General features: G+C 48.4%; 1 protein-coding gene across 3 annotated transcripts in view; it reads left to right on the top strand.

Moving 5' to 3' along the window:
* Positions 1-23,916, top strand: part of IGSF3 (immunoglobulin superfamily member 3) — an 89,221-nt gene that overhangs the window by 59,879 nt on the left and 5,426 nt on the right. For all 3 annotated transcript variants that reach the window (XM_017650326.3, XM_073234463.1, XM_073234462.1), the window contains exons 6-9: positions 499-900; positions 4,256-4,660; positions 15,123-15,533; positions 19,616-20,023. In XM_017650326.3, coding sequence (XP_017505815.2) covers positions 499-900; positions 4,256-4,660; positions 15,123-15,533; positions 19,616-20,023 — 1,626 coding nt within the window. The remainder of the gene's footprint in view (positions 1-498; positions 901-4,255; positions 4,661-15,122; positions 15,534-19,615; positions 20,024-23,916) is intronic.

Raw genomic sequence — 23,916 nt, 5'->3', positions numbered from 1 at the left:
CCTAATACTTCCCAGTGTGGCCCTAAAAGACTCAAATAGCATATTATGGATGTTCAGCTTTTACTGGACTGCTGTACCACAGAATGGCAGAAAGATTGGGGTGAAGTAGAATTTTCAAATTATTCGACTCATTGTAAATCCAAGTTAAAAATCCTTGAACCTCAGCTGAACAGAGTACCTGATAAATTATTTTATGCCCTAAGCGTAATGTCATCATATGTATTTCTTAGGTTCTGATTCAGTCTCAGGTCTTAGACCCCCATTATCCCAGGCATTATCTTTGCACACAGCAGAGGGCCTACTAGGTTTCAGATCTAAAATCATGCAACAGTACTCAGAACCATCCAGGGCCTTGCAGCAGCGTCTGAGCGCTTTCCTCCACCAAGGCTCTCAGTACCTGAGTAGGGTGACATTGGCACCCATCCACCCTTTGCATCTGTGGGGAGGGTGCAGTAGAGACCAGAAAGCCCCAGTGCAGCACTCTCTCCCTCTTCCCAGAGAGCACCATCTCCGTGGAGGTGGCCAGCAATGCCAGCGTCATCCTTGAGGGCGAGAACCTGCACTTTTCCTGCAGCATCCGCACGGCAGGCAGGCCGCAGGGCCGCTTCTCTGTCATCTGGCAGCTCGTGGACAGGCAAAACCGCCGCAGCAATATCATGTGGCTCGACCGGGATGGCACCGTACAGCCTGGCACATCCTACTGGGAGCGCAGCAGCTTTGGGGGTGTCCAGATGGAGCAGGTGCAACCCAGCTCATTTAGCCTGGGCATCTTCAACAGCAGGAAAGAGGACGAGGGCCAGTATGAATGCCACGTGACCGAATGGGTACGGGCAGTGGATGGCGAGTGGCAGATCGTGGGGGAGCGTCGGGCCAGCACCCCCGTCTCCATCACGGCTCTCGGTAAGTAAGCGTCCGCAGTCTTTCAGTGGGACCCTGAGGAAGATGACTCCTGTGTTAAGAACCTTACCTGACTTTTGTCAGTTGGAGTCCTGGCAGGAAGCAGACAGCACCTTCCAAAGGTTTAATTGAAGGGACCCTTTAGGGAAGTGTGGGTGGGGTTGAAGGGATCAACAGTGCTTGGGGGGCAGGGGGACCTCGGGGCTGGTGACAGCTGGGAGCTGCTGCTACTCCTGGGTCTGAGTGGTGGGAGTGAAGTTACAAGAATTCTGGCCAGGGAGTAAGGCCACCCAGAGGGAGCAGTGGCCCCAGGTCGAGGAAATGGTCTCTGCTGAAAGTGGCCTGGAGGAGACAGAACTGGCTGCTTTGTCCTTGGGGCTCTCCTGCCCTGAGGGTCAGGCTCAGCCCTCCTGAAGAGTTCAGAGCAGGACAGAGAAGGGGACAAAATAACCTGCTGCCCTTTATTTAGAATTTACTACCTTCCCTGGCTGAGTATAAGCATTTACACTTAATTGTCCCTTTCTGTCCTCAACTAGCCAAGAGGTAAACACTTGGCGTTTACAAGGAGACTGAGTGAGACTGGTGAACTAACCTACCCAAGGCTACTGCATTTAAGTGATAGACCCTCCTGAACCCAGGAGACCCGCAGGCTGTCTGAGTTTTTTTCGAAGCCTGGGTTTTTATCTCCTCCTCTATAAGGCCCCTCCTTAAGAAAGCCATTTCCTCATTAGCATGAAATTAAAAAGATACCTTGAGATTTGCTAAAGCCCAATAATATTAGATTTGCTTCTCACAGGATAAAGAGGCTTCTATCAACATTTATCTGCCTAATATAATCAGTCTATTAAATTTTAAAAGGCCAGTGTTCTACTTTGCTGGGAAAATAACTTGTTATGTTAGGCCCTCCTGCATATCAGGAGACTGTGACATTAGTTGTCCCCAAGTGACTTTGTGTCTCCCTCCCCAGAACCGGGTTGCCCTCCTTCCTCAGAGGCAGGGCGGGTAGTGCTTTGGACACACTCCACTAAAGATGGCAGCCCCGAAAGGTTATGCCCCTAACAAAGTCCTCTGTTCCTCCCAACCCCTGAGATTACGATTACATTTACTGTCTAAAAGCTTAATCCTGGAGACTGACCTGTTTTCTGCAGTAATCGTACAGCTCAGGTTTCTGTCCTTAGAAACTTGATCGAGCACTTGGTTTTCCTCATCAACTCAGTCTCTGTCCCAGGCTCCACACCGGTATGGACCCGTGGAAGTGCAGCCTGTGAGGAAAGTTCTCCATGTCCAGCAGTGGTCGTTTTCCCACTCTAAGGGGTCAGGAATGTGGAGGAATGGTTAGAGTTAGTCAGGATGCTTTCTCAGGAAATAATTTTATGGCATGAGGTTATGCTCTGAATATTTTCAGGCTCACCATGTGTCTGTGGTTCCCACAGTCAGAGGTTGCCAAGGGGCTCTGACCTGGAACCCTGACCTGGGCCTGGCTCTGCTTATGTGATCTCCACCCCTGGGGCACCTCTGGCTAAAGCCATAATTGGAGTGGCCCAAGGTGAGGGAAGGGAAGAGTGGGAGGGCACCCTTGGGTCAGTTTGCCTTTCAGTCTAACAGGGACACATAGGAATTTTCATATCGGTACAATTAGGCATGGGTCTCCTCTCGGCGGTGAGGTGACAGTGACATGTGTGCCTGAGTGAGATAACAGGCGGGCACATCCTCCAGCCGCAAGTGGGCCCGTGTGACCATTTAGTTAGGGTAACTAGGTGCTCTGTACTGTGATTGTGGCCTGTGCTGCATCAGGCCTGGACAGTGATTGACTTGGGGAGATTCTCTCCATGTCAGGTGCTGAGGCCTGGACGCCTGGTGCAGGTCTATCACCAAGGCCCTGTGTTCTGCCGCCCCCATGGCAACACATTCTACACACAGGCACACAGAGAACCGTCACAGCCACTTAACTTGGCTAGTTGAGTTTAAGGGTTAACCTTTTTTTTTTTAGGGTACGTACAACAGCTTTTGAAGTCCAAATTGAAGACCTAGAATTTTCAGCGGGTTATGCCTACTGGCTTACCCTCTCTGCATAAAGCCAAAGATTCATTCTGTGCCTAGGCTTTTACCTACTGAGTTTGAAGTACTTTTCTCCATGTCTGTTTTGTCTCTTTAACAAACTACATTTTAATAAGATACAGTGTATATATTTTTTGGGTGCCAGATGTTATGCCAAGTAGTTTACAAATGTTAACTCCTTTAATCTTCACAAGGACCATTTTACAGGTGGGGAAATAGAGGCAGAGAGAAGTAGATCGCACAATATTACACAGCTACAAAGTGTCAAAGTTGGGCACCTGACTCCAGGGTCCATGCCTTAAACCACTGCCTTATGCTTGCTTTGGGTAGAGCAACCTAAGAAGACCCCTGAAATGAGTTACACACAAGTTTGTAGCCTGACTCTGCTATTTACTAGGTAGCTTGATAGTGGGCCATTGATTTAACCTCTCTGTGCCTCAGTTTCCTCATCTGTAAGAAAGGGATAATAAGCCTACTTGTCCTAAAGGTTGTTTTGAGGGCTGTCGGCACCACCTGGCACATAGATGGCAGTAAATACTGGCTGCTCTCAGTGTACGATCATGACCGAAGTGTTAACATGAATAGTGTTTCAAAGGCCAGAGGAGCCCAGGTGCCTCACGCTGAGGGGTCAGTGTTAGTGATCCTGCTGCTGCCTGTTCATAAGGACTGCCGAGAGACTCCAACCTGCTGCAGCTCAGATCCCCACTCGCCCCCAGTCCCCACCTGCTGAAGATCAGGCCCTCCTGCTGGGGGTCCCTCACTGCCTGCCTCCCTTGGATTTGAGGGAAGTGGGAAAGGAACTGGTGGGCAAGCCTGCTCTGCTCACCCTGAGGAGCGGGACGCTCCTCCATCTGCCTCCCCTTCTCCAGCACCAGTGGACTGGCAGGCCAGGCAAAGGAGGCCTTGGGGCTGGCTAGAGGCATCCCATATGATGAAGGAAACTGGCTTTGCGGCCTTTTTCTTAGTGTGGCATCCCAAGACTTCTGGGAATGGCCCTGCCTGCACGTACTCAGTCCCTGAGCTGGGCTGATGGAATGCAGATCAGCATGTGGTTTCCCTGGGATGGGTTTGCGAGTGCTGCTCAACGACAGGTGCCTCTGGCCTCTTTCTGTGGGGTCTCAGGGGCTGTTGGGTCTGTGCCTCAACGTGAGAGCTCAAGTAATACTGGCCTGAGGACCAATAGAGACCCACAGGCCTTGGCTCCACTCTGCCAGCTTGTGCCAGGAGCCCAGCACTGTGGCACCTCGCCCTGAGAAGGCCAGGTGTCCCTCTAGCTTCCGTCTCTCTGCTCTCTCTCCAGAAACAGGCTTCACTGTCACAGCCATCTCCCGCACGCCAGGGGTGACCTACAGCGAGTCCTTTGACTTGCAGTGCATCATCAAACCCCATTACCCAGCGCGGGTCCCCGTGTCAGTGACATGGCGGTTCCAGCCAGTGGGCACTGTTGAGTTCCATGACCTGGTGACCTTCACCCGGGACGGAGGGGTCCAGTGGGGGGATAGATCCTCCAGCTTCCGAACCCGAACGGCCATTGAGAAGGCTGAGTCCAGCAACAACGTCCGCCTGAGCATCAGCCGAGCCAGTGATACGGAGGCGGGCAAGTACCAGTGTGTGGCGGAGCTGTGGAGGAGGAACTACAACCACACCTGGACACGGCTGGCCGAGAGAACCTCCAACCTGCTGGAGATCAGGGTGCTGCAGCCAGGTGAGTGGCCGGGGGCATGTGGCTGGCCTTGGAGGATGAGACACTTGGGGAGGGAAGGAGAAGCTACACTGAGCCCTTGGCATGGCTGCTTTTATCACCCATCTTTTTAGTTTGAGAAATTTCAGATCTATAGGAAGTTGCAAGAATCATATTCCCTTTGGCGGCCAGTTAGCATCATATCACCTTTGTTCTCTCCCTCTGTGTGTATTTTTTTTGTTTTTGAATCACTGCAGATTAGTTGCTGAGGTCAGGACCCTTCTTCCTAAATATACGTGTATGTATCTCCTAAGAACAAGGACATTCCCGTGCCCAGACCCTGGGAATTCCACATGACTGTGGGACCTTACTAACATTTCCCCAGTTGCCCCAACAATGCCTTTTATAGTTTTTTTTCCCATCCAAACCAGTATCCAATCAGGGGTCGATACCATTTTTAGTTGTCATGTCTCTACAGACTCCTTTAATTTAAAACAGTTCTGCAACTCTGCGCACATACGTGTGTGTGTGAAATACTGACATTTGTGAAGTGTCCAGGCCCACTGGATTACAGGGTGCTGTCTCTTTACCTAATGTCATCTCCTGTAATCCTTGCAGCAATGATGTGAACAAGGTATGGTTACTCTGTTTGCAGACAAAGAACTTCGGAGGGGAGAGGGAAGGAAACAGGTCTTACTGAGCATCTGCTTAGTGCCAGGTGCTCAGGGTTCAGTTACTCCATTAGAATTTCACAAAAACCCTAGGGAAGGTGAAGTGACTGACCCAGGGTCATGTAGCTGGTAAATGGTGGGGCCGGGGGTTGAACCTCTGTCTGTGTATCCCCCACGCTGTTTCCCATATGCCCACACCCTATCCTCATGCACTGAGTTTGGGCTCCCTTCTCCAGTGGAGGCTGAGGCTCCCCCCAGCAGATGGTAAGGATGCACTAATATGGGGAGCCTTCATCAGGGGGCTTTCCTGCCCACATTCACCTTCCCCAGGCCCTTTTCCTGTCATGAGGGCGTGGTTAAGTATGTATCACCCTTCTGGTTTTCTTGGTGTCTCCTACTTGGTTGGAAGCTGGTGGAGGGTGGCACCCGGGCTGTGGGCCCCGCTTACCCCCCCGTAGCCTGTAGCCCCACCTCCTGACAGGAGGGCACAGGCACCACGCAGGGAAGGCTGGGGATGACTTTGCAATGACTTTCTGCTCCACCCACTTAAAAAGATGGTTTGAACACCTCACAAAGAGGATTTTCCTACCTATTCACAACCATGTTAGAACCCAGCGCTGTCTCCTCGAGCACTTCACATGGTTACTGTGCTATTTTCATCAATGTGCGCTTATGTAATGGTAACACCTGAGTTCACCCTTTGCCTCTTCTAACCCCACAAGCATCCTCTTCTGTAGCAGAGTTTGGAACAGCCAAGTTACATAATGAGATGGTTCCTTGGCCCATGAGAGATGCTCAGGGAAGAGGCTGTTCCGCCTTCAGTGGACTTTCAGGTTAAGGGAAGGTTAACCAGAGACCCCATTTCATATGAACCCTTGTTGTGGAATGTGGACCTGCCTGCCTCACTGGGGAGGACATTGAGACTGGAATCTCACCTTTTGTGGTCTCTGCTGATCTGCAAGGTCTGCACTGTGAGCGGCTGCGCCCCCCTTGTGCTTCTGAGCTGGAGAAGGTAGAGAAAGTGCTGGCCCCAGGACCTTGCCTGACATTTCCTTTTTGAGTAAACCGTTAGTATTTGCTTGTTTGTTACTAAGAATCTATGACAGGTGCACATAAGGGGAAAATAAGGAATTAGTTCACAGGAGGTTCAAGTTATTGGGATCCTAATTAATTTTTGGTGTTACTAAGGGGATATAGGGACAAAACTGTGTGAAGTACCTCTTGGGTACCAGGCTTTGGACGTAGTACTTACGTTTTCTTTTTTTTTTTTTTTTCTGTGTGTACCTTTTTTTTTTGGTATAATTAATCTACAATTACATGAGGTACTTACGTTTTCTTTTAAAATTCCTCCAACAGTGAAGTAAGGTAGATGTTTGTATCCTCATGTTGGTTTCCCCGTGAGGAAACCAGGCTCCCGGTGTTCAGGGGCCTCTGTGGAGGCAAAGCAGCTTCTCAAGTGGATCCTGAGATTGGAGCTGTGTGTGTGCCCAGGGCTCTCTGACTTCCATAAATCTCCACTTTCCACCACACTGCTGTATTGCCTCCTAGGCAGGAAAAGTAGCTGGAGAGTTAGGCGACACGGGATCTGCTCTGAGGACTGTTTCGTGTATTGCGTGGCTTATGCTGAATCGGTGTTTTCACTATGAATCGAGCACAAGCGGCAGCAGGCACTCGAGACTGGGGCTGCCATGGTGTTTGGGCTGTCTGCATGAGGCCGGTTCCCAGAGGGGCACGGTAATACACTTCCCTGGCCTCTGGGGACTGCAGGGAGCGAAGGTAGGCACTGAGGCCGCACAGCTCAAGGAGTGGCTGGGGCACTGGAGAGAATGCATCCCTTAAGTGTTACTGTCTCTCCTTTGTTAAATATTAATGAACTTAGCACTTAATATTTTCCAAAGAGCTTCAGGTCCATTTTTATTTTTTTCCACACACTCTGGTCGGTACTGGTGCTTTTATTTTGGGCAAGTACAGTGGAAAAATACCACAAAACTGACAGTGTGCCAGAGAGTGGACACTTGTATGTCATCTGACTTCATCTTCCCTGTGACCTGGGGGGGGAAGGTATTGCTTTCCCATTTGATTGATAAAGTAACTGAGGCTCAGAAGGCTCTGGCTTGCTGAAGTCTGATAGTGACTGGGAAGTAGGAATTTGAACCCAGGAGTGCCTTATTAAAAATCAGTTGCAGTGGACAAGAGAGACTTTAACCTTTTTAAGGTCATGTAATCAGGAAGTATTCTTTGTAATAGAAGAGGCTTCTTGTAGATTGTTGACGTGGAGGAGTCTGAACCCTGGTGGCAGTTGTGGTGACAACAGTAATAGCTAATATTGACTGAGCATTTCTTGTGTGCCCATCACCATCCTGAATGCTCTTCGTGTAATAACTTATTTCTTAGTTAATCCATGCAATGCCACAAGGGGGTAGTGATTCACCCATTTTACAGATGAGGACACTGACTCCGAAGTTAAATAAATTATCCAGTGATTCATAGTAAGGGCGGAAGCAAGATTCAAATTCAGACAAACAGTCTGGCTTCAGAGCCTGAGTTCTAAATTTTATTGTATTATGGTATTTTCTAGGCAGTGTTTTTTCCTTCTCAGTAATCCTCTTGGGTATCATGAACTGTTATTTAGTCTCACTTCTTTCTGATTTACCATCCCTGATTTCCTAATCCCCTTTAGCAAATACTTAAGTTTGTTTTTTTAAGTTGAGCTCAAAGGTGCCCACAGAGGCTCCCCCAGACAGCTTGCTGGCGGCGTACAGGTGTGGTTCGTACCTCCTCTTGCTCCTCTGTTTCTGCTAACTTCTGCCACAGATGGCTCTAACGCTTGGGCACGCTGGAGTTGAAAACCACACTGGCTTCTCATCTTTCTACCCTCCCTCCATACCTTGCCTCTGAAAACACGGACTCTTACTCTGCTCCGGTGTTTTCCGTAGCAATGAACCCCACCATGTCCTCTCTCTCCCCACTCTTAAAGAATACTTTGTTGAATAGTTTTATTCCAGCATAATCAAATAGAAACCCTGGGTACTGCTGACTCACTCATGCTGGTCCCTTTATCGGCCTTCCACTGATGGTGTCATCTGCTCCCAAGACAGCTCCGTGTGGTTTGTGCCCCAGAGCAGTTCTTGCCAGAGCTACCTGCTGACCTGACCGCATCATGGGTATTTGATTCATTAAAATCTCTGGCTGGGTGGCATGACTGACTTGCTGTAGATCTATTATTGACCATTCTCTTTGCATGCTTCCTGTTCCAGATGCACATCCCCAAGGAAGTCTTCAAGGGACGCCATCACTTCTGTTGATTTAGCTTAGCTTTCTTCCAATTGATCACAGAGTGTGACCCCCAAGGGGCACTTAGGCAAGACTTTAAGCCGGTTCAACATATTAGATTCTTAGCTCGTAATCAATTCTTTTCTCTTTTAATTTTGAAACATCACTCTGCTTCCTTCTGATTTTCTTTAGCACCAAAAACACCCTCCAATTACATATACCTAAATACAGAAGCAATAAGGGAAATGTCAGCTCTCATTTTCCAAATGTTTATGACCATATCTTGGTCTGGCTATTAAATATTGCACATTAAATTGACAAGCAATAAACAAGCTTCCAGGAGGACAGCCTCCGGTGTAGAAAGCCAACTTGTCAGTGGGTATATTCTGCTGGGATTTTACTGATGGGTAGTTTGGATGAATATTTAATACTCTCTGGATGCTGCCAAATCTGTTTTCTCCGATTTCTTATTGCTGACCTGGCAGATTGGGAGAGCTGGGAGCTGCTTCTTTGACTTCCCTGAGTCCAGGGTATGTGAACAGTGGTTCTTCTTGTCACAGTCTAGTAGGTGACAGACAGGATGCCCCATCCTGCAGAGAGATTGGTCTCTACTTTCTTTCTTTCAGAACCTTCTGTCCCATGTGCACGTGGCTTCTGCCTGCTGAGTGCTCAGAGGCAGAGTGAATGTGAGTCCAAGAGCCCTAGAGGGGTCCCCAGCCCTCACTCACCCCACAGGCCTCATTGCCACGGTGATAGCAGGTACACCTGTTTGTAGTCAGTGAGCAGGGTCACTGCTCTGTCTGCAGGCAGGTAGGGCACACAAGGCATGTCTGGGCTACTCCTTATGAACTGCTTCCACGTCCAAACTCCTGCTGTTTTCTCCTTGCTTCTCCCTCCCAGTGCCTTTTGCAAGCGTGTTTGAGTACTTGCTGTGTGTCCATTTTGGTGCTGGGCTCTGCGGCTGCAGAGATGGGTGTGTCCCAGCTCCTGTGTCTTGAGCAGTCGGAGGCTGGGAAGAGAGGAGGCAGGGAGGTGTTACAGGGTTGGTGGTGAGCCAGCCCAGGATGGTGGTGTGGGCCACTGGCCTCAGGAGGGGATTAGTTTGCTTGGGGATGGGTGGAGGGAAGGGCAGTGGGGCATTTCAGGCTTGGAACAGAGTGTGGAGAAAACATCATGGAGGGAGGAGGCAGCATTCTGTTTTGATGTGACTGAAGCAAGGGCTCAGAGGGGGGCTTGTCCCCAGGCAGGATGGCATGGGCCAGAGGAGCCCCTTTTACACAGAACTACAGAGGGTCACCATACGTGATAGTAAGAAGCAACGGCGGTCCAGGCAGCCTGGGTTTGAGTCCTGGCTTAGCCATTGTCAGTGGTGTGACCTTGGGCAAGTGTCTTTATAAAGTGGGGATAATATTTATTTCATAGGTCTGGTGAGGACAGAATAGTTAATACCTATAAAGTGCTTAGAATAGAGTTCAGTCCATGCTCAGGGACGGACGGCCCCACTAGGAGGCACCATACCACAGGCGATGCTGGGATGATGCACTGCTGCCTACCCCTACGGACACTGACTGCCGACCCATCATTCAGGCAGCACTACCATCTGAAATTCTGAGCAACTCTTGCAACCATGTTAAAAAAAGCAAAGGAAAATTCTCCCTTGATTTACCTGGATATATTAAAATGATGCAATATATATATGTTGTGTTGACAGTAAAATTAAAGTAGGTTCTAGTCTCAGAGATGGAGTTTTCACTCATATGGATGTCATTTGAAAGTCATGCAGGACCTGAAGCAGAGATTTGTTACATGGAGTCATCCCAGATAAGGGTCGACATCTGTCTCTTGCTCCAGTTCATTAAACACCTTCCCTTTCCCTCTAAGCAATGGGACCAGGAAAGATGTGCCCACAGAGCTCCATGATGTCACTGGGGACCTTGCTGCCCTGCTGGGAACTGCTGTCATGGGGAGCTGCAGGCTGGAGCCAGTAAAACTCGTAAGCAGGGCGCACACATAAAGTCTGAGAAAGAGAACGTTCAGGGCCCATATTAGGGCATGATCACAGGGAGAGAAGAGCAGAGGGCAGTGTTAGAGGCATGGTGACTGCCTGATTGGCAGGTGACCTTGCTGTCTCCTTCCCTGAGAACCATGGGAGACACACACACACACACACACATACTCTCTCTCTCTCTCTCTCTCTTTCTCTCTCTCTCTCTTCCCTGGTGGCACTCTTCATTCTCTCCCAGTCTCTTAGCTGACTTGCTTCCCTCATTTTGAAAAATCTCTGCCATCCAGCCACTGGCCTCCTCCATTCCTGACATTGATAACTACTGTCAGGTATCTTTAGGAAAGAGCAGTGTCTTTCTTCTTGCCCTCTACTCCCTCACTGCCCATACCTCCTCACCTGCCACCTTCTGGCATCTCCTCGCACCACTGCACAGAAACTGTTGTCCCCAGAGTCACCTGCGGCCCCCTCACTGCCGCACCTGGGGCTTCTCAAACTTAGTGTGCACCAGAGTCACCTGGAGGGCTCACAGAACCACAGATCACTGGACCCCTCCCGTGACATTTGTGCTTCAGTGGTCTCAAAAAGCCCCCTGTGGTACTGAGGCTACAGGCCACGGGTCATACTCTTAGCTGGATGTGGTCAGGGTTAGGGCACATCCCAGGCCCTTGCTGTCTGACAAGTTTACCTTTCTATATCTACCACACTTGACCACTTGCTCTTCCCTGAATATGGTGCACAGGGAAGATCTCACCTTTGCCCACTTGTCCCCTCACCAGGGTGTCCTTCAGTACCCGCTGCCTGAGGAGCACCCCATTTGTTTCTCAGGGCCAAGCTCAGATGTCACATATTCTTGAAATGTTCTTTCCCTCCTGTCACACTCAAGATTAAATGACTTTCCTTTATGTTCCCATACTTTCAAGAAAGATTAATCACATATTTATTTGATCATCCATTTATTGATTTGTTTAGTACATGAATGGGTCATAGTACCCTCTCTTCAGATGCTTATAATTTAGTGGGAAAGAGAAGACCTGTAAAGAATTAACTTCCACATAAGGCGGCATGTAACAACTCCAGCGGGCTGTAAGGAAACTCTTTACCGATGTTTTGAGTGAGAAGCACGTGCACAAAGCAGGGTCTGCAGGCCAGGTAGGTCGGCTGATGGAGCAGCTTCTCTTCTCTGCTGCCCAGGCCCTCCGTCCTCCCCCTGCCCCTCGCCTTCACGCCGCCCTGTCCTTGCTGTAACACTGGCCTCTCCCTTGATGCAAAAATACACAGGTCTCCACATTTTGATCAGAGAAGCCTAGGATGGAAACTCTCCAGATGCAGAAATAAAGGGCCCTTCCTTCAAACAGGGTTCCGCCAGCTCTGGGAGCACCAGGTTCCTGAGAAGGCAGCTGCTGGGGTGAGCCGGACTCTGAACTTGCAGGTGGGGCTCACCTGCAGCACCTCTGACCTGCCTCCTGCCACTTCCTCCTGCTGACTCACAGGTGGGGATTAAGCAGGCCTTGGTCCTCATCGGCTTTTATTTCACCTCTGCCTTTTATTGCCTCTCTAAGCCCATTCCCTCACACCACAGAGTCCAAGGTTTCTCCAGCTTTAAGGTGCATGTGAATACCAGGGGGTCTTGTGAAAAGGCAGGTTCTGATGCAGGAGGTCTGGGTGGGGCCTGAGAGTTGCAGGTCTAACGGGCTCCCAGGCAATGCCAATGCTGCTGGTCCACGGAAAGCACTTCTGGTAGCAAGTTTTCCACTGGTGTGTGACGGTTCTCCATCGATTGTTGAACTCTGAGCATGGGACTGAGCCCAGAAACCAAAAAGAAATGAGAAAGGCAAAAATGTATTGTGTGTTTATTATATACCAGGTGCTGTGCTAAACTCTTTCTACAGACTGTTGCTTTTAATTTGCAAAACATTCCTATGAAGGAGATACTCTGATTGTTCTCATCTTGCAGATAAAAATACCTACAGTCCTTAGTGGGCTGGGCTCTCCTAACTATGGAGGAAGGTGATGCAGGCAGGCTGCACACCGCTCAGGGCGGTGCTGGGCAGGCTGTGGGAGTGCTTCCTAATTAGACATGGAGGCTGCAGTGTCTCCTGGGCTTCCGGAAAGGGCCTCCCTGCCCTTGAATGTGGGAGGAAATTCAGAACACAGAATAAGAGCTGACCCCTTGCCCACCTGTCAGACATGCAGCAGATTTCAAAAATGCCACTTTCAAGCTTTTCAACACTTCACAATATTTTGACATGGGAAGAAAAAAAAACTAGAAATGCTTTGAAACATTTCTCTTCCTTGGATTCTTGTTCTCCAACCATGTGACTGAATTGAAGTTTAGTCATAGGATTCCAGTTTAACATATGCAGTTACTATAGCAATTGAGGTTTCCCTAGTAACAGTTGCAAAAATAATCTGGCCCCAATTAATAATACATTTTAAAGCTCTTTCTACTCTACACTGAACAACCCAGTTTTTTTTGGCCAAGAACCAGATAATTCAGGTGGTGTCATTTGTACCGATATAGATACTATTTGCATGCAGTGAATTGGGTGGGAAAAGAATGGAAAGGAAGCTGGTTGTCAAGCATTATACGAATCCAATCTGAAAAGTCGACTGGCAAGCTGATGTGAATCTAGTTTCCAGAGCTTGGGAGTTTACTGGTAATTGCCATGTGCCCTGGAGAACTTTGTGGTTTGAAGAAAGGAGAAAGCAGGAGACTGGGCTTGTTCACAGAACAGCTGAAACCAGAAGGGTGGGGCAGGGGACATAGGATTTCTCCCAAATCATTGCTTAGTGTGCCTTGATGGCTTGACTTCCATCGGTATTGAATTCGGCAGTCCTCGGGGAAGAGCATCACCCAATTTGCCATGAGACGTGTCCTCAGCTGCTTTTGCAGTGTGGCCCTGGGTAATGGATCCTGTCAGCTGGTCAGCATGTTTGTGCATTACCGGGTGTCCAGCTGATTAACTCAGGCTTTCAGAAGTTTGAGTTGCCTTGGCTCAGGAGACTCAGAATTTGATGCTGCCTCTCCACATGGAGCTCTAAGTGAGCCAGCTGGCCAGCCCTGGTAGAAGGACCCCAGACATGACCACTGGGCTGAGATCCGTGCCTGGGTGAAAGGAGACTAACCGGCAGGGGTGCTGGAGATGGCCCAGGCAAACCCACCCTGGCCTCCCTTCCAGGCAGACCATCAGAGGAAGCCCAGCTCACCCTCCCTACCTGGGGTCAGTGCCTTGGCCTGGGTTTCTTTCTTGGCTGGTGAGTGGTCTGGTCTCCTAAAAATGAAGTGTGAAGGGAGGGGTGGAGGTGGGATGATGCTTTTACTATTAGCTTCCTAAGAGGAACTTAGAATTTTGTCTTTTTCCATTTTAGTAGGGGGACAGAGGTAGGTAGGGGGAGGCAGCAAATGTAATAATGAAGGAGTGGGTGCGACCCCAAATGACCTTCCTGAGATACACTTCATTAGACCTTGGCCTCTCACCACCTTAAAGTGAGCATAGCATGAGTTAGCAGGTGGGGTGGCACTCTGCGGTCTGTCCACCCTCCCTTCTGGTTTTGGAGCAGGATAACAAAGGGCAGGGGAGGCTGGAACAGGCTCTGTTCTGTCCCACTGCTCTTCATTTTTTTCTCAGCCTTCTCCCTCTTTCTCTGCCAGGAAGATTCACCCAGCATCCTCTAACTTCCTGCTTCCATATTTCTCCAGCACATTCTCATTCACTCACCCACTCACTCACATACTTCAGCAAACACAGACTGAGCCCTTTCCAAAGCCCCTGCACTGTGCCAGGCTCTGAGGGGTGCAGTGATGCAAACACCCACTAGGCAGGACTGTCTTACACTTCACGGCATCCCCAGCCCTTAGCCTAAGGGAGGGCACACAATGGGCACATTCTAAATGTTTGCAGATTGAATGGACAGAATTTGATCTCTACCCGTAGGGAAGCTCTCAATTGGAAGAGAGACGTGAGGAAAGCCAGTCTGACGATGTGCAGGGGTGCTGAGGGAAGCCCAGGGACGCCCCTAGTTTCGGGGGCAGGCACAGGCAAAGGAGGACTGAAGGATGAGTAGACGGAAGTGTCAGAGGGGTCTAGGTGTGGGTGGGAGGCTGGGGGCTTGAGGAGATGAGTGTGGACAGTGGATAAGGGTTGGATCCTGGACAGACTTTGTCCTGTGAAAAGAAATTATATTTTATTATACATTATAAGCAGTTGGGAGCCATTAAATTTTTTAAACGGGGAAATGACATGGGCAGATCCGTATTTCATCTGGATCCCCAAGAGGCTGTGTGATGGTGAGGGTGGAGGGGCGGGGAGGAGCCGGGGACCAGGCAAGGAGACAGATGGAGGGATGTTTGCAGTGACATGGGCTGCATGCTGTCCTCCTCACACAAGCCACGCTTTGGAGGAAGCCCATCAGTGTTCAGCCCTCTGGGAACTGTGCTGGACAAAAGCAGGCTGGGGGCGCAGAGGCGAGGTGTGGGGCGGCCGTGTTTCTGGGTTGTGTGTGCTAGTTCTGCTGACCTGCTGTCTTGCCTCTGCAGTAACAAAGCTGCAGGTGAGCAAATCCAAGCGGACCTTGACCCTGGTGGAAAACAGGCCCATCCAGTTGAACTGCTCAGTCAAGTCTCAGACCAGCCAGAACTCGCACTTTGCTGTGCTCTGGTACGTCCACAAGTCCTCGGATGCCGACGGCAAACTCATCCTCAAAACCACCCACAACTCGGCCTTTGAGTTCGGCACCTATGCTGAGGAGGAGGGCCTGCGCTCCAGGCTCCAGTTTGAGAGGCATGTGTCTGGGGGCCTGTTCAGCCTCACCGTCCAGAGAGCCGAGGTCAGTGACAGTGGCAGCTACTACTGCCACGTGGAGGAGTGGCTGCTGAGCCCCAACTATGCCTGGTACAAGCTGGCAGAGGAGGTTTCAGGGCGCACTGAGGTCACCGTGAAGCAGCCAGGTAAGGACACCCTCGGGGGTGCAGCCATTCCGGGCTGATGGGGTTAGTGCAGAGCCTGACGGGGTTGACAGGACTCTGTGGGTCCTCACTGGCTGTGGTTGCAGGTCCGTAGAACACCAGCCTAGTGTGCTATGGGCCCACCTACTTTACCTATAGAGGGTGCTTGTGCTGGGTGCAAACTCAGAAAGGCATCCTCGATTCTTGCTGTTAGGAGGCTGCCCTTCACCAGGGAGTGGCCTGAGGGGCCGCTGTGCTGAGTACAGCGTGGCACAGCCAGACCCCAGGCAGCTCCTGGACCTTTTCCTGGGCTTGCAGTTTGCCGCCTGGATCTCCAGCTGGTGGCAGTTCCACGCACGGGATTCCAGCCTAGAAGACATTTTCTGGTTTCTCTCATCTGCCTCTCCTTCCTCCCAGCCCAGGGATGAGCCCATCCTGTCTGCAAACCAAATGCCCCTCGGCCCCCGCTCACACCCTGTGAGAGCAGCCCTTATTCTGCCCCCCCTGACTCTGTTCATTACCATTACCCTGACACTCCTTATTTATTTCCTATTCTGGCACCAGCCGGAATGCTTCCAGGGAAGGAGAGCGCACTACTTCTGCAGGCCTCAGTTCCACTTCTGGGCAGCCCTAGTTGTTGAAAAGTCCCCTCCCTATAATTTCCCTCTCAGGTCTCAGATCTGCCCCTAGAACAGCCTGAGGTAAGTTTGGGTCATTTCCTTTCACATAAGTGAAGGGAGCTCTTGTATGTTCCTGTCAGTCTCCCCTTCTCCTTGTTAAAGAGCTCACGTTCTTTGAACCTCTCACATAATGTGGTCTTAAGCTCTCTCTCCTGCCCTTTCCTGCCTGACCTATAATGGTTGTCACTGCCTGTCCTTCCTGGTCGGCTTTGGGGTGCTGTGTTGCCACCCCAAGTCCCATCTTCACCCTTTTGCTTGTGCTCCCTTCCTGTCTGAAACACCCGTCCTGCTGCCTTTCCCGTCTTCATCCCATCCCCAAGACATCCCTCAGCATTCCTCCAGGAAGCCTTCCCTGAGTTCTCTCACTTCCCCAGGTGTTCTTTATAAAACACATAGTGCAAAATTGTATTTTTCGTCACTATACTGTAAGTAGTTTGAGGATAGGACTATGTCTTTGTATCTTCAGCCACTGTCATGGCACCTTAATAGATACTTGATTGAAGAATGAATAGTTGCTTTCCTTGAACACCCCAGGAGACATCCTGGCACTTACTGTTGTTCTCTTGGTTTGGAACATGTTAATCATAGATACTCATTTGCCTCAAGTCTTCCTCAGAGAGGCTTCCTAGCTCATTGTAACTAAATAGAGCACCCTAGTCACTGTGAATCCCCTTCATATAACACATATCACCACCTGGCATTTTGCTTATTTACCTATTCATACATAAGGAATTATGAACTATATATTCATATTTATACTCCTGGAAACAAATTTATTATTAGTTATTATGTATTATTCATTATTTATATACTCAAATGTGTATCTCCTTGTCCTTTCTCTCCTCCATTAAACTTGAAGCTCATGAATGAGCACAGAGACTCTGATTCCATTTTACTCCCCTAACTTGTCTCCCAGGCGGCCTCAGTAAGTATTTCTTTAGTAAGCAAATGAATCCAGATACTGAAATCCAAATATGGCCTGGCCTGTGCTGAATGCTGTGGGGTTATTCCCCTCCTTTTCCTCAGGATATTGTAGTTGACCCTTGACAACATGGGTTTGGGCTGCTTGGGTCCACGTATATGTGAATTATTTTCAATAACTACTTTGGAAAATTTTTTGGAGATTTGCAACAATCTGAAAAAGCATTTTCTTTTCTCTAGGTTACTTTACCATAAGACTACAATATACAATAATAATATACCATACAAAATGTGTGTCTGTCAGCTGTTTATGTTAATGCTAAACTAAGGCTTCTGGTCAACACCTAGGCTATTAGTGGTTAAGTTTTGGGAGAGTCAAAAGTTAAAGTCAGATTTCCAGCAGTGCAGGGAGTCAGTGCCCTTAACTGCTTTCTAAAACCGCCCCATCCAGGGATTGTCACTGACCTCACAGTAGCATTTATGCCAGTCCTCCTGCATTAAAAAGGAAGCTCTGGTCTAAATGATTCCTGTAGATATTTCCAGGGACCTATGTCCTGCCTTCAGGCCAGTCCCTGGGGCTTTTAAAAACTGAAGGTCATCATAAGGCCTGCAGATGTTCTTCTGGGTTTCTGTTTTTCCTGTCTGTGTTCAGTTCTGATCATTCTCTCCGCTGGGATATCATGATCACCACCCCCACCTCCCGAGAGTTTCCTCTGAGTCATCGTTCATTCTTGCCCTTTGCCCATGTGTACTGAAAGAAGAGATTCTTGGTGGATTCTAAGTTTATCGAGGGGATTTCCCCATCTGAGCCGGCAGACGTACATCAAGCTAACTGGGGCAGTGTAAAAGGGCTGTAAGGATCCCTGTCAGACACATTTAGTGAAATCTCTGGTTTGGGGGAGTGTTAACACAATAAACAGAAAATTCACAGGACACTGATTCAGACAACATGTTCCTTCAGTTAAGAGTTTTGGTTTCTATGTTTTTCTTTTTTGTTTTTTGTTTTTCCTACTTCTAGTTTTTTTTCTTCCCTCACCCCCGCTTTCTTTTTTCAGATGAGAAAGAATATGCTTATAAACCTTTTGGAAAATACAAAAAAAAGCACAAAGAAGAAAATAATTTTTCAAGCCAGAGACAACCAAAGTTGACATCTTTATATCTGTGTGTGTGTGTGTATGTATGTATGTATATATATATATATATATATATATATGTAAACAGATAGCCAGATAAATGATTGGTTCACATTTGAACAATGCGGGGGTTTGGGGTGCCAACCCCTGCCCCCACAGAGTCAGAAATCTGCATATAACCTTTGACTTCCCAAATACTTTACTAATAGTCTACTGTTGACCAGAAGCCTTACTGATAACTGAAACAATTGATTAATGCATATTTTACATGTTATATGTATTTTATACTGTATTCTTACAATAAAGTAAACCAGAGAAAAGAAAATATTTTCTCAAATTATCACAAATCTCCAAAATATTTTCTAATATATTTATTGAAAAAACTCAGATATACATGGACCTATGCAGCTAAGCCCATGTTCATGTGCCAACTGTATATGTATATTTTGGGGGAAGGGAGGGAGAAGATGGGTTATTTAAAAATATTTTCTGTTACTTTTTGATTCCTTGACCTCTTAGTTACAGAAGTAATCACGTGTGTTGTAGAATGTTCTGACAGGTTTGAAGTGTAGAAAGTAGAACATACTGGGCACGGGCCCCCCCCCCCGCCCCATCAGCTCTCCAGGCAGCCTTGCCGAGGTGCTTCTGTACTCTCAGGGTGTACCTTCCAATCTCACTGATCCAGGTGGGCTCATTAGGACCTCATATGAAACGGTGTGCATGCCATGAGGGTGTACTGTTGCTAAGGACACTCCTTCTTTGGAGGACAATCTGCTTGGCTGAGTTTTCAAGCCACTGGTTCCATCAATATCAGTCTTTTCTTCATTGATGTCAGACCAGTTCTGTTCCCACCTTGAGAAGGAACTCAAGGAGGTAAGAAGTGCAGTTCTCAGGGCCAGCTCGTGAACAAATTAAGTGTTTCCTCTGCAGTTCTTTTGTGGCTGACAGCCCAGCATATCCTAGCTGTCACGTGGGCAGCTGTAAAAACCTATTCCTGCTTTGAGAGGGGTTCTCACTATGCCCCTTCCCAGCCACCCCTTCCAGTCAGCCTCAGGCTTATGGTCTGCTGTCACTGGGATGTGGACTCATCCAGTCCTGAACATCTGAATCCGTGAAGGTTATAAATCAGGAACAGCTGTTAGTGTAGCATTGATCTCCTTGAAATCAGGCACTTGGACACATGATCAGGGAACTCAATGTGTTTTGGGATCCACGCCAGAGGAATGTTTCTGTGGATGGAGTGCGCACTGTCCTGTGCTTGGAAGGCACCCATTCATCTATGCTTGGAGAGTGTGCCTGTGAGTTGCATGTTGTTTTCTTGTTGTTGACCTCTCTTTCCTCACCTTTCTAGATAGCCGCCTAAAGCTCAGCCAGGCGCAGGGGAACCTATCAGTTCTGGAGACACGGCAGGTGCAGCTGGAGTGTGTGGTGCTGAACCGCACCAGCATGGCCTCCCAGCTCATGGTGGAGTGGTTTGTGTGGAAGCCCAACCACCCAGAGCGGGAGACTGTGGCCCACCTGAGCCGCGAGGCCACCTTCCACTATGGAGAGCAGGCAGCCAAAAATAACCTGAAGGAGCGGCTGCATTTAGAGAGTCCTTCCCGTGGTGTGTACCGGCTCTTCATCCAGAATGTGGCAGTGCAGGACAGTGGGACCTACAGCTGCCGCGTGGAGGAATGGCTTCCGAGCCCCAGTGGTGAGTGGTATAAACGGGCAGAGGACACTGCTGGGCAGACGGCCGTTACAGTCATGAGACCAGGTGAGGGTTAACTGCCTTTGGTGTTTCCCTGTCAGTGTAATATTTTATGCACCGCATAAAATTAGTTTATTAACAGATTTTTTTTCCAGTTAAATGTATGAGCATTTACATTTTGCATTTGCATTCAAAACTGTCTCAAAATTTTTTCCCCTAGTAAATGGAAAATGGTTATTTCTTAACCAGAATCACATTTGTCAATTATTGCAGAGCACGAAATATTTTCTTTTAAAAGAATGCATTCACATTCAGACAAGTGGTAGATAAGCAATAATGTTGAGAAACAGTAGCTATGTGGTTCAAAAAAATTAAGCTTGTGGATTTTCAGTGGGAAAGGTTTGATGCACATGCTTTAAATAGAAAATGATATAGCTGTGGACATCACTCTCTCACATCTAATAATTTTATGGGTATTAGTGACTATTCTGTGTGGCCTTATGCTTTTGTCTTTATTGTTGTTTCTAAAATACCTAAGTGAGCATAATTACTAGGTATAATCATTGTTACACATCTAAATGCATAATTGAAGCAAAGACGTGCAGGGTTCCAGTGTCCTCTACACTATCACGTCATCATTCATTCATCCATATCAGCTCAACAGGTCAGTGGTCCATCTACAGACACGGAGCAGAAATGAACCTATGACCTGCATCAGTGTGACCACTTTGTCTTGTTTGTTTTCTGAGCATCTCAATGTTCCTGTTTGTCGTTGGTCCTGTTGGAGGCTTTCATAATGTCTTCACATCTAAGTAGCTCAGCTCGCTTCATCAGTGGAACACTGGGGCTTCACAGCTGTGCTGGCCACACATGTCATGGAGTGAACACGCCCTTTGCTATAGGACAGGGGCATTATCTCCCTCCTCCGCCTTTTGCCTAAGCTGGAGGGGAAATCACCTCTACTTTGAGTCACTAGTATTTCCCTTAGCTGGAAACTGCCTTGCCTGGAAACTGCCACTTATCTTTTCCTGAAGGTAAAATTGTAGAGCTATGGCAGCTGAACACCCTCTTCCTCCTCCAACTTCCACCCATTTTTCACATCACCACACCGAGGCCCCCAGGTGGAGTGGGAGGGGACAGCCATATGGAGTGCCAGCTGCATCCTAGGCAATTCGTGTTCAGGCGTCACAACAACAATTAACTTTTACTAATGAGACACTGAAGCCGGAAGAGAAATGCCACACAGCTGGTCAGGGCAGACTGGAGTGGCCACGATGTCTCCCTCCTGCCACACTGCATGCTTACAGTCAGCTGGTCAGGGCAGACTGGAGTGGCCGTGACGTCTTCCTCCTGCCACACTGCGAGCTTGCAGTGTGACCTTTCAACCTGGAACCTTGAGTCAGCCTCGTGTTCAGCCAGATGAGTAGCATGAATCAGCTAACCTACCTCCTTCCTTCCTTTATATAAGGTGATAGCACACTAACAACAGAACAGTTAGAAGAGACGGAAAAGTATAGTTATGAAAAGAAAAGTTATCTATAATCTCACTACCCACATCTCTTCATATTCCATCTGTCTACCTCTCTGAACAGTGAAGATCTCACTGCTCCATGTGATTTTTGTCCCCCAAACATCCTTTGATGAGCATTTTCCCATGTCATGGAAAGCATTTTTTTTACTGGTTACATAACATTTGCTATGTGGATATACCTCAAATATTTTTTTCCAAGGTAGAAGTTCAACATATAGAGGACTTGAAGTAATATAAGTCTAAGAGTTATGCTATGAATCACCTTGCATTGCATAGGGTTGACCATAGTTTGAAATATATGAAATGAAGGGCTGCCCTCAGTGAGACTGTAGCTGAGTGGATTAGAAGTTGTGTTTGACTCACACAGCCGGGGAAGAGAAAGCCACATTCATCATACACAGACCGGGAGTCAGCCATTGAGTAATGGCCATGGGAGCAGTCATCCTGACATAGAGGGGAGGGGCTGTGACAGCCTCCTCTCCCGTGGCTTACACCTGGAAAAGGAGAGTGTCGAATCTGAACAGGGAGGTGGTTGGGACTGTTCTAGAGGGGGACAGACACAGGGAACCAAACTGCCAGAGAGGCATGTTGGGGGTGGTTGTGGGAAGGTAAAATTAATTTCATTCAGAAAAATTCGTATTGAGTCATTAATACAGGCAAGGCACCTGGAGGGGTTGGGAGACACTGTGGGCATTTAGATGAGAAGAAAGCAAGGGAGTGTGGGTGGGGAGGGTGCCCTCCGGGGAACTGGAGGTCTTGTGGTCTCTGACCACCCGGCCCTATTGGGTCCATCACAGCACAGTGGCCAGCCACCAGGAGCTATAGGACACTAAGGTTTGACCCCGGAGGGAAGAAAGCACCATGACTGCCCCTCGCTCTGCTGTATTCCCCTCTGCTGGCTTTGGGTATTCTTGTTAGCTGTGCTCTCTGGAGAAATAACCCCATGAGCAAACGAGTTTGGGTCACCTGTGACCTGACTTCATATTCCCTGTCCTGCTGCCACTCTCTACCCTCCAGCATATCTGCCCCAACAAGATCTGGGCTCTGTGCCTGCAGCCACTTCCTAGTGTTATACACGGAGATTCCAGATGGGCCAGGAGCATGTGGAGGGGCTTGGCAGCGGTGGGAGCTCCAGCTTTGTGTTCACCTGCGAGTGACTCAAAGCCAATTTGTTGAAAGCCCAGGGCAATACTTTGAAAATGCTCCTATCCGGTCTTCATCCAAGTAGAATCCAATTTGGTAACTCTACTATTGTTGATGTTACACTGGCATCTCTCATGAGCAGTTTGTAAATAGAGCTGAAGGGAGGCCTTTTAGGAGGTAGGGAGTGAATTATTTCTTTAGAACCTACCCTAGTGAGCCAAAAAAAAATTTTTTTAAAGAGGGGAGGGGGTGGCAGAAGAAACAGAGTACAGCAATCTGGTGGTGTCTGTGAGACGTGACTCACCTGCTTGGGTACCTCTCTGGCTGTCCGGTGTCTCCCAGCTCAGTGGGGAAGACACTGTGGGTGTCATCCTACTGACAGGGTAAGGGCTCCTCTCAGGTCTGCCGTCTGTTGTTTTGGCTTCAGTCCTTAGAGACTGAAAAATTGGAGAATATTTACCTGCTTGGATTCACTGGTGCAGGCAACGATCTATATGTGCACAGTTTAAAATTCAGACCCTGCTGCAAGGGTGGATTTGCTTCCCATGGCTGCATAACAAATTAGCACAAACTTCACAGCTTAAAACAAGAATGTATTCTCTTACAGTTCTGGAAACTAGGAGTCTGAAATGTCAGAGAGCCATGCTCCCCCTGAAGATTCTGGGGAAGACTCCTTCCCTGCCTCTCCACACTTCTGGTGGCCCCAAGCATTCTCTGGCTTGTAGCTGCATCACAGCAGTCTTGGCCTCTGTCTTCACGTGTCCTCTCTCTGCGCCTGTGTGAGTCCTCTTCTCATGAGGACACCAGCCACTGGATTTTAGGTCTACTCTAATCCAGTATGACCCTGTTTAACTAATTGCATCTGCAAAGACCCTATTTCCAAATAAGGTCACATTCTAGGGTTCAGGTGGACATGAATTGTGGGGGTGCACTAGCCAGTCACTAAAAGGGGTTACAGTGAAAATTAGCATCCCTCCCTCACCTGATTCCCATAAGCACCCATGTTACCAGCTTCTTGTGAATTCCACAGACACTCCATGCAAATATAAGCAGACATATTTCAGAATAAAACAGATTTTCTTCTGCATGCCATGATATGTAGAATATACAGTATTCTGTACTCTTAACAATTTTTCTTGAATCTCCTTCCATTATCTCTGCACATAGTACCACCTTGTTTCTTTCAATAGCTGGACAGTAAGTATTCTGTTGTGTATTACTATATTACTCTATTTAGTGATGGACATTTAGGTTGTTTCGAGCAAAAAGCTAAAACAGCCACTTC

The sequence above is a fragment of the Manis javanica genome, chromosome 4 (assembly GCF_040802235.1).
Source record: "Manis javanica isolate MJ-LG chromosome 4, MJ_LKY, whole genome shotgun sequence".
NCBI classification, from domain to species: domain Eukaryota; kingdom Metazoa; phylum Chordata; class Mammalia; order Pholidota; family Manidae; genus Manis; species Manis javanica.
This window is presented reverse-complemented; position numbering and strand designations above follow the sequence as displayed.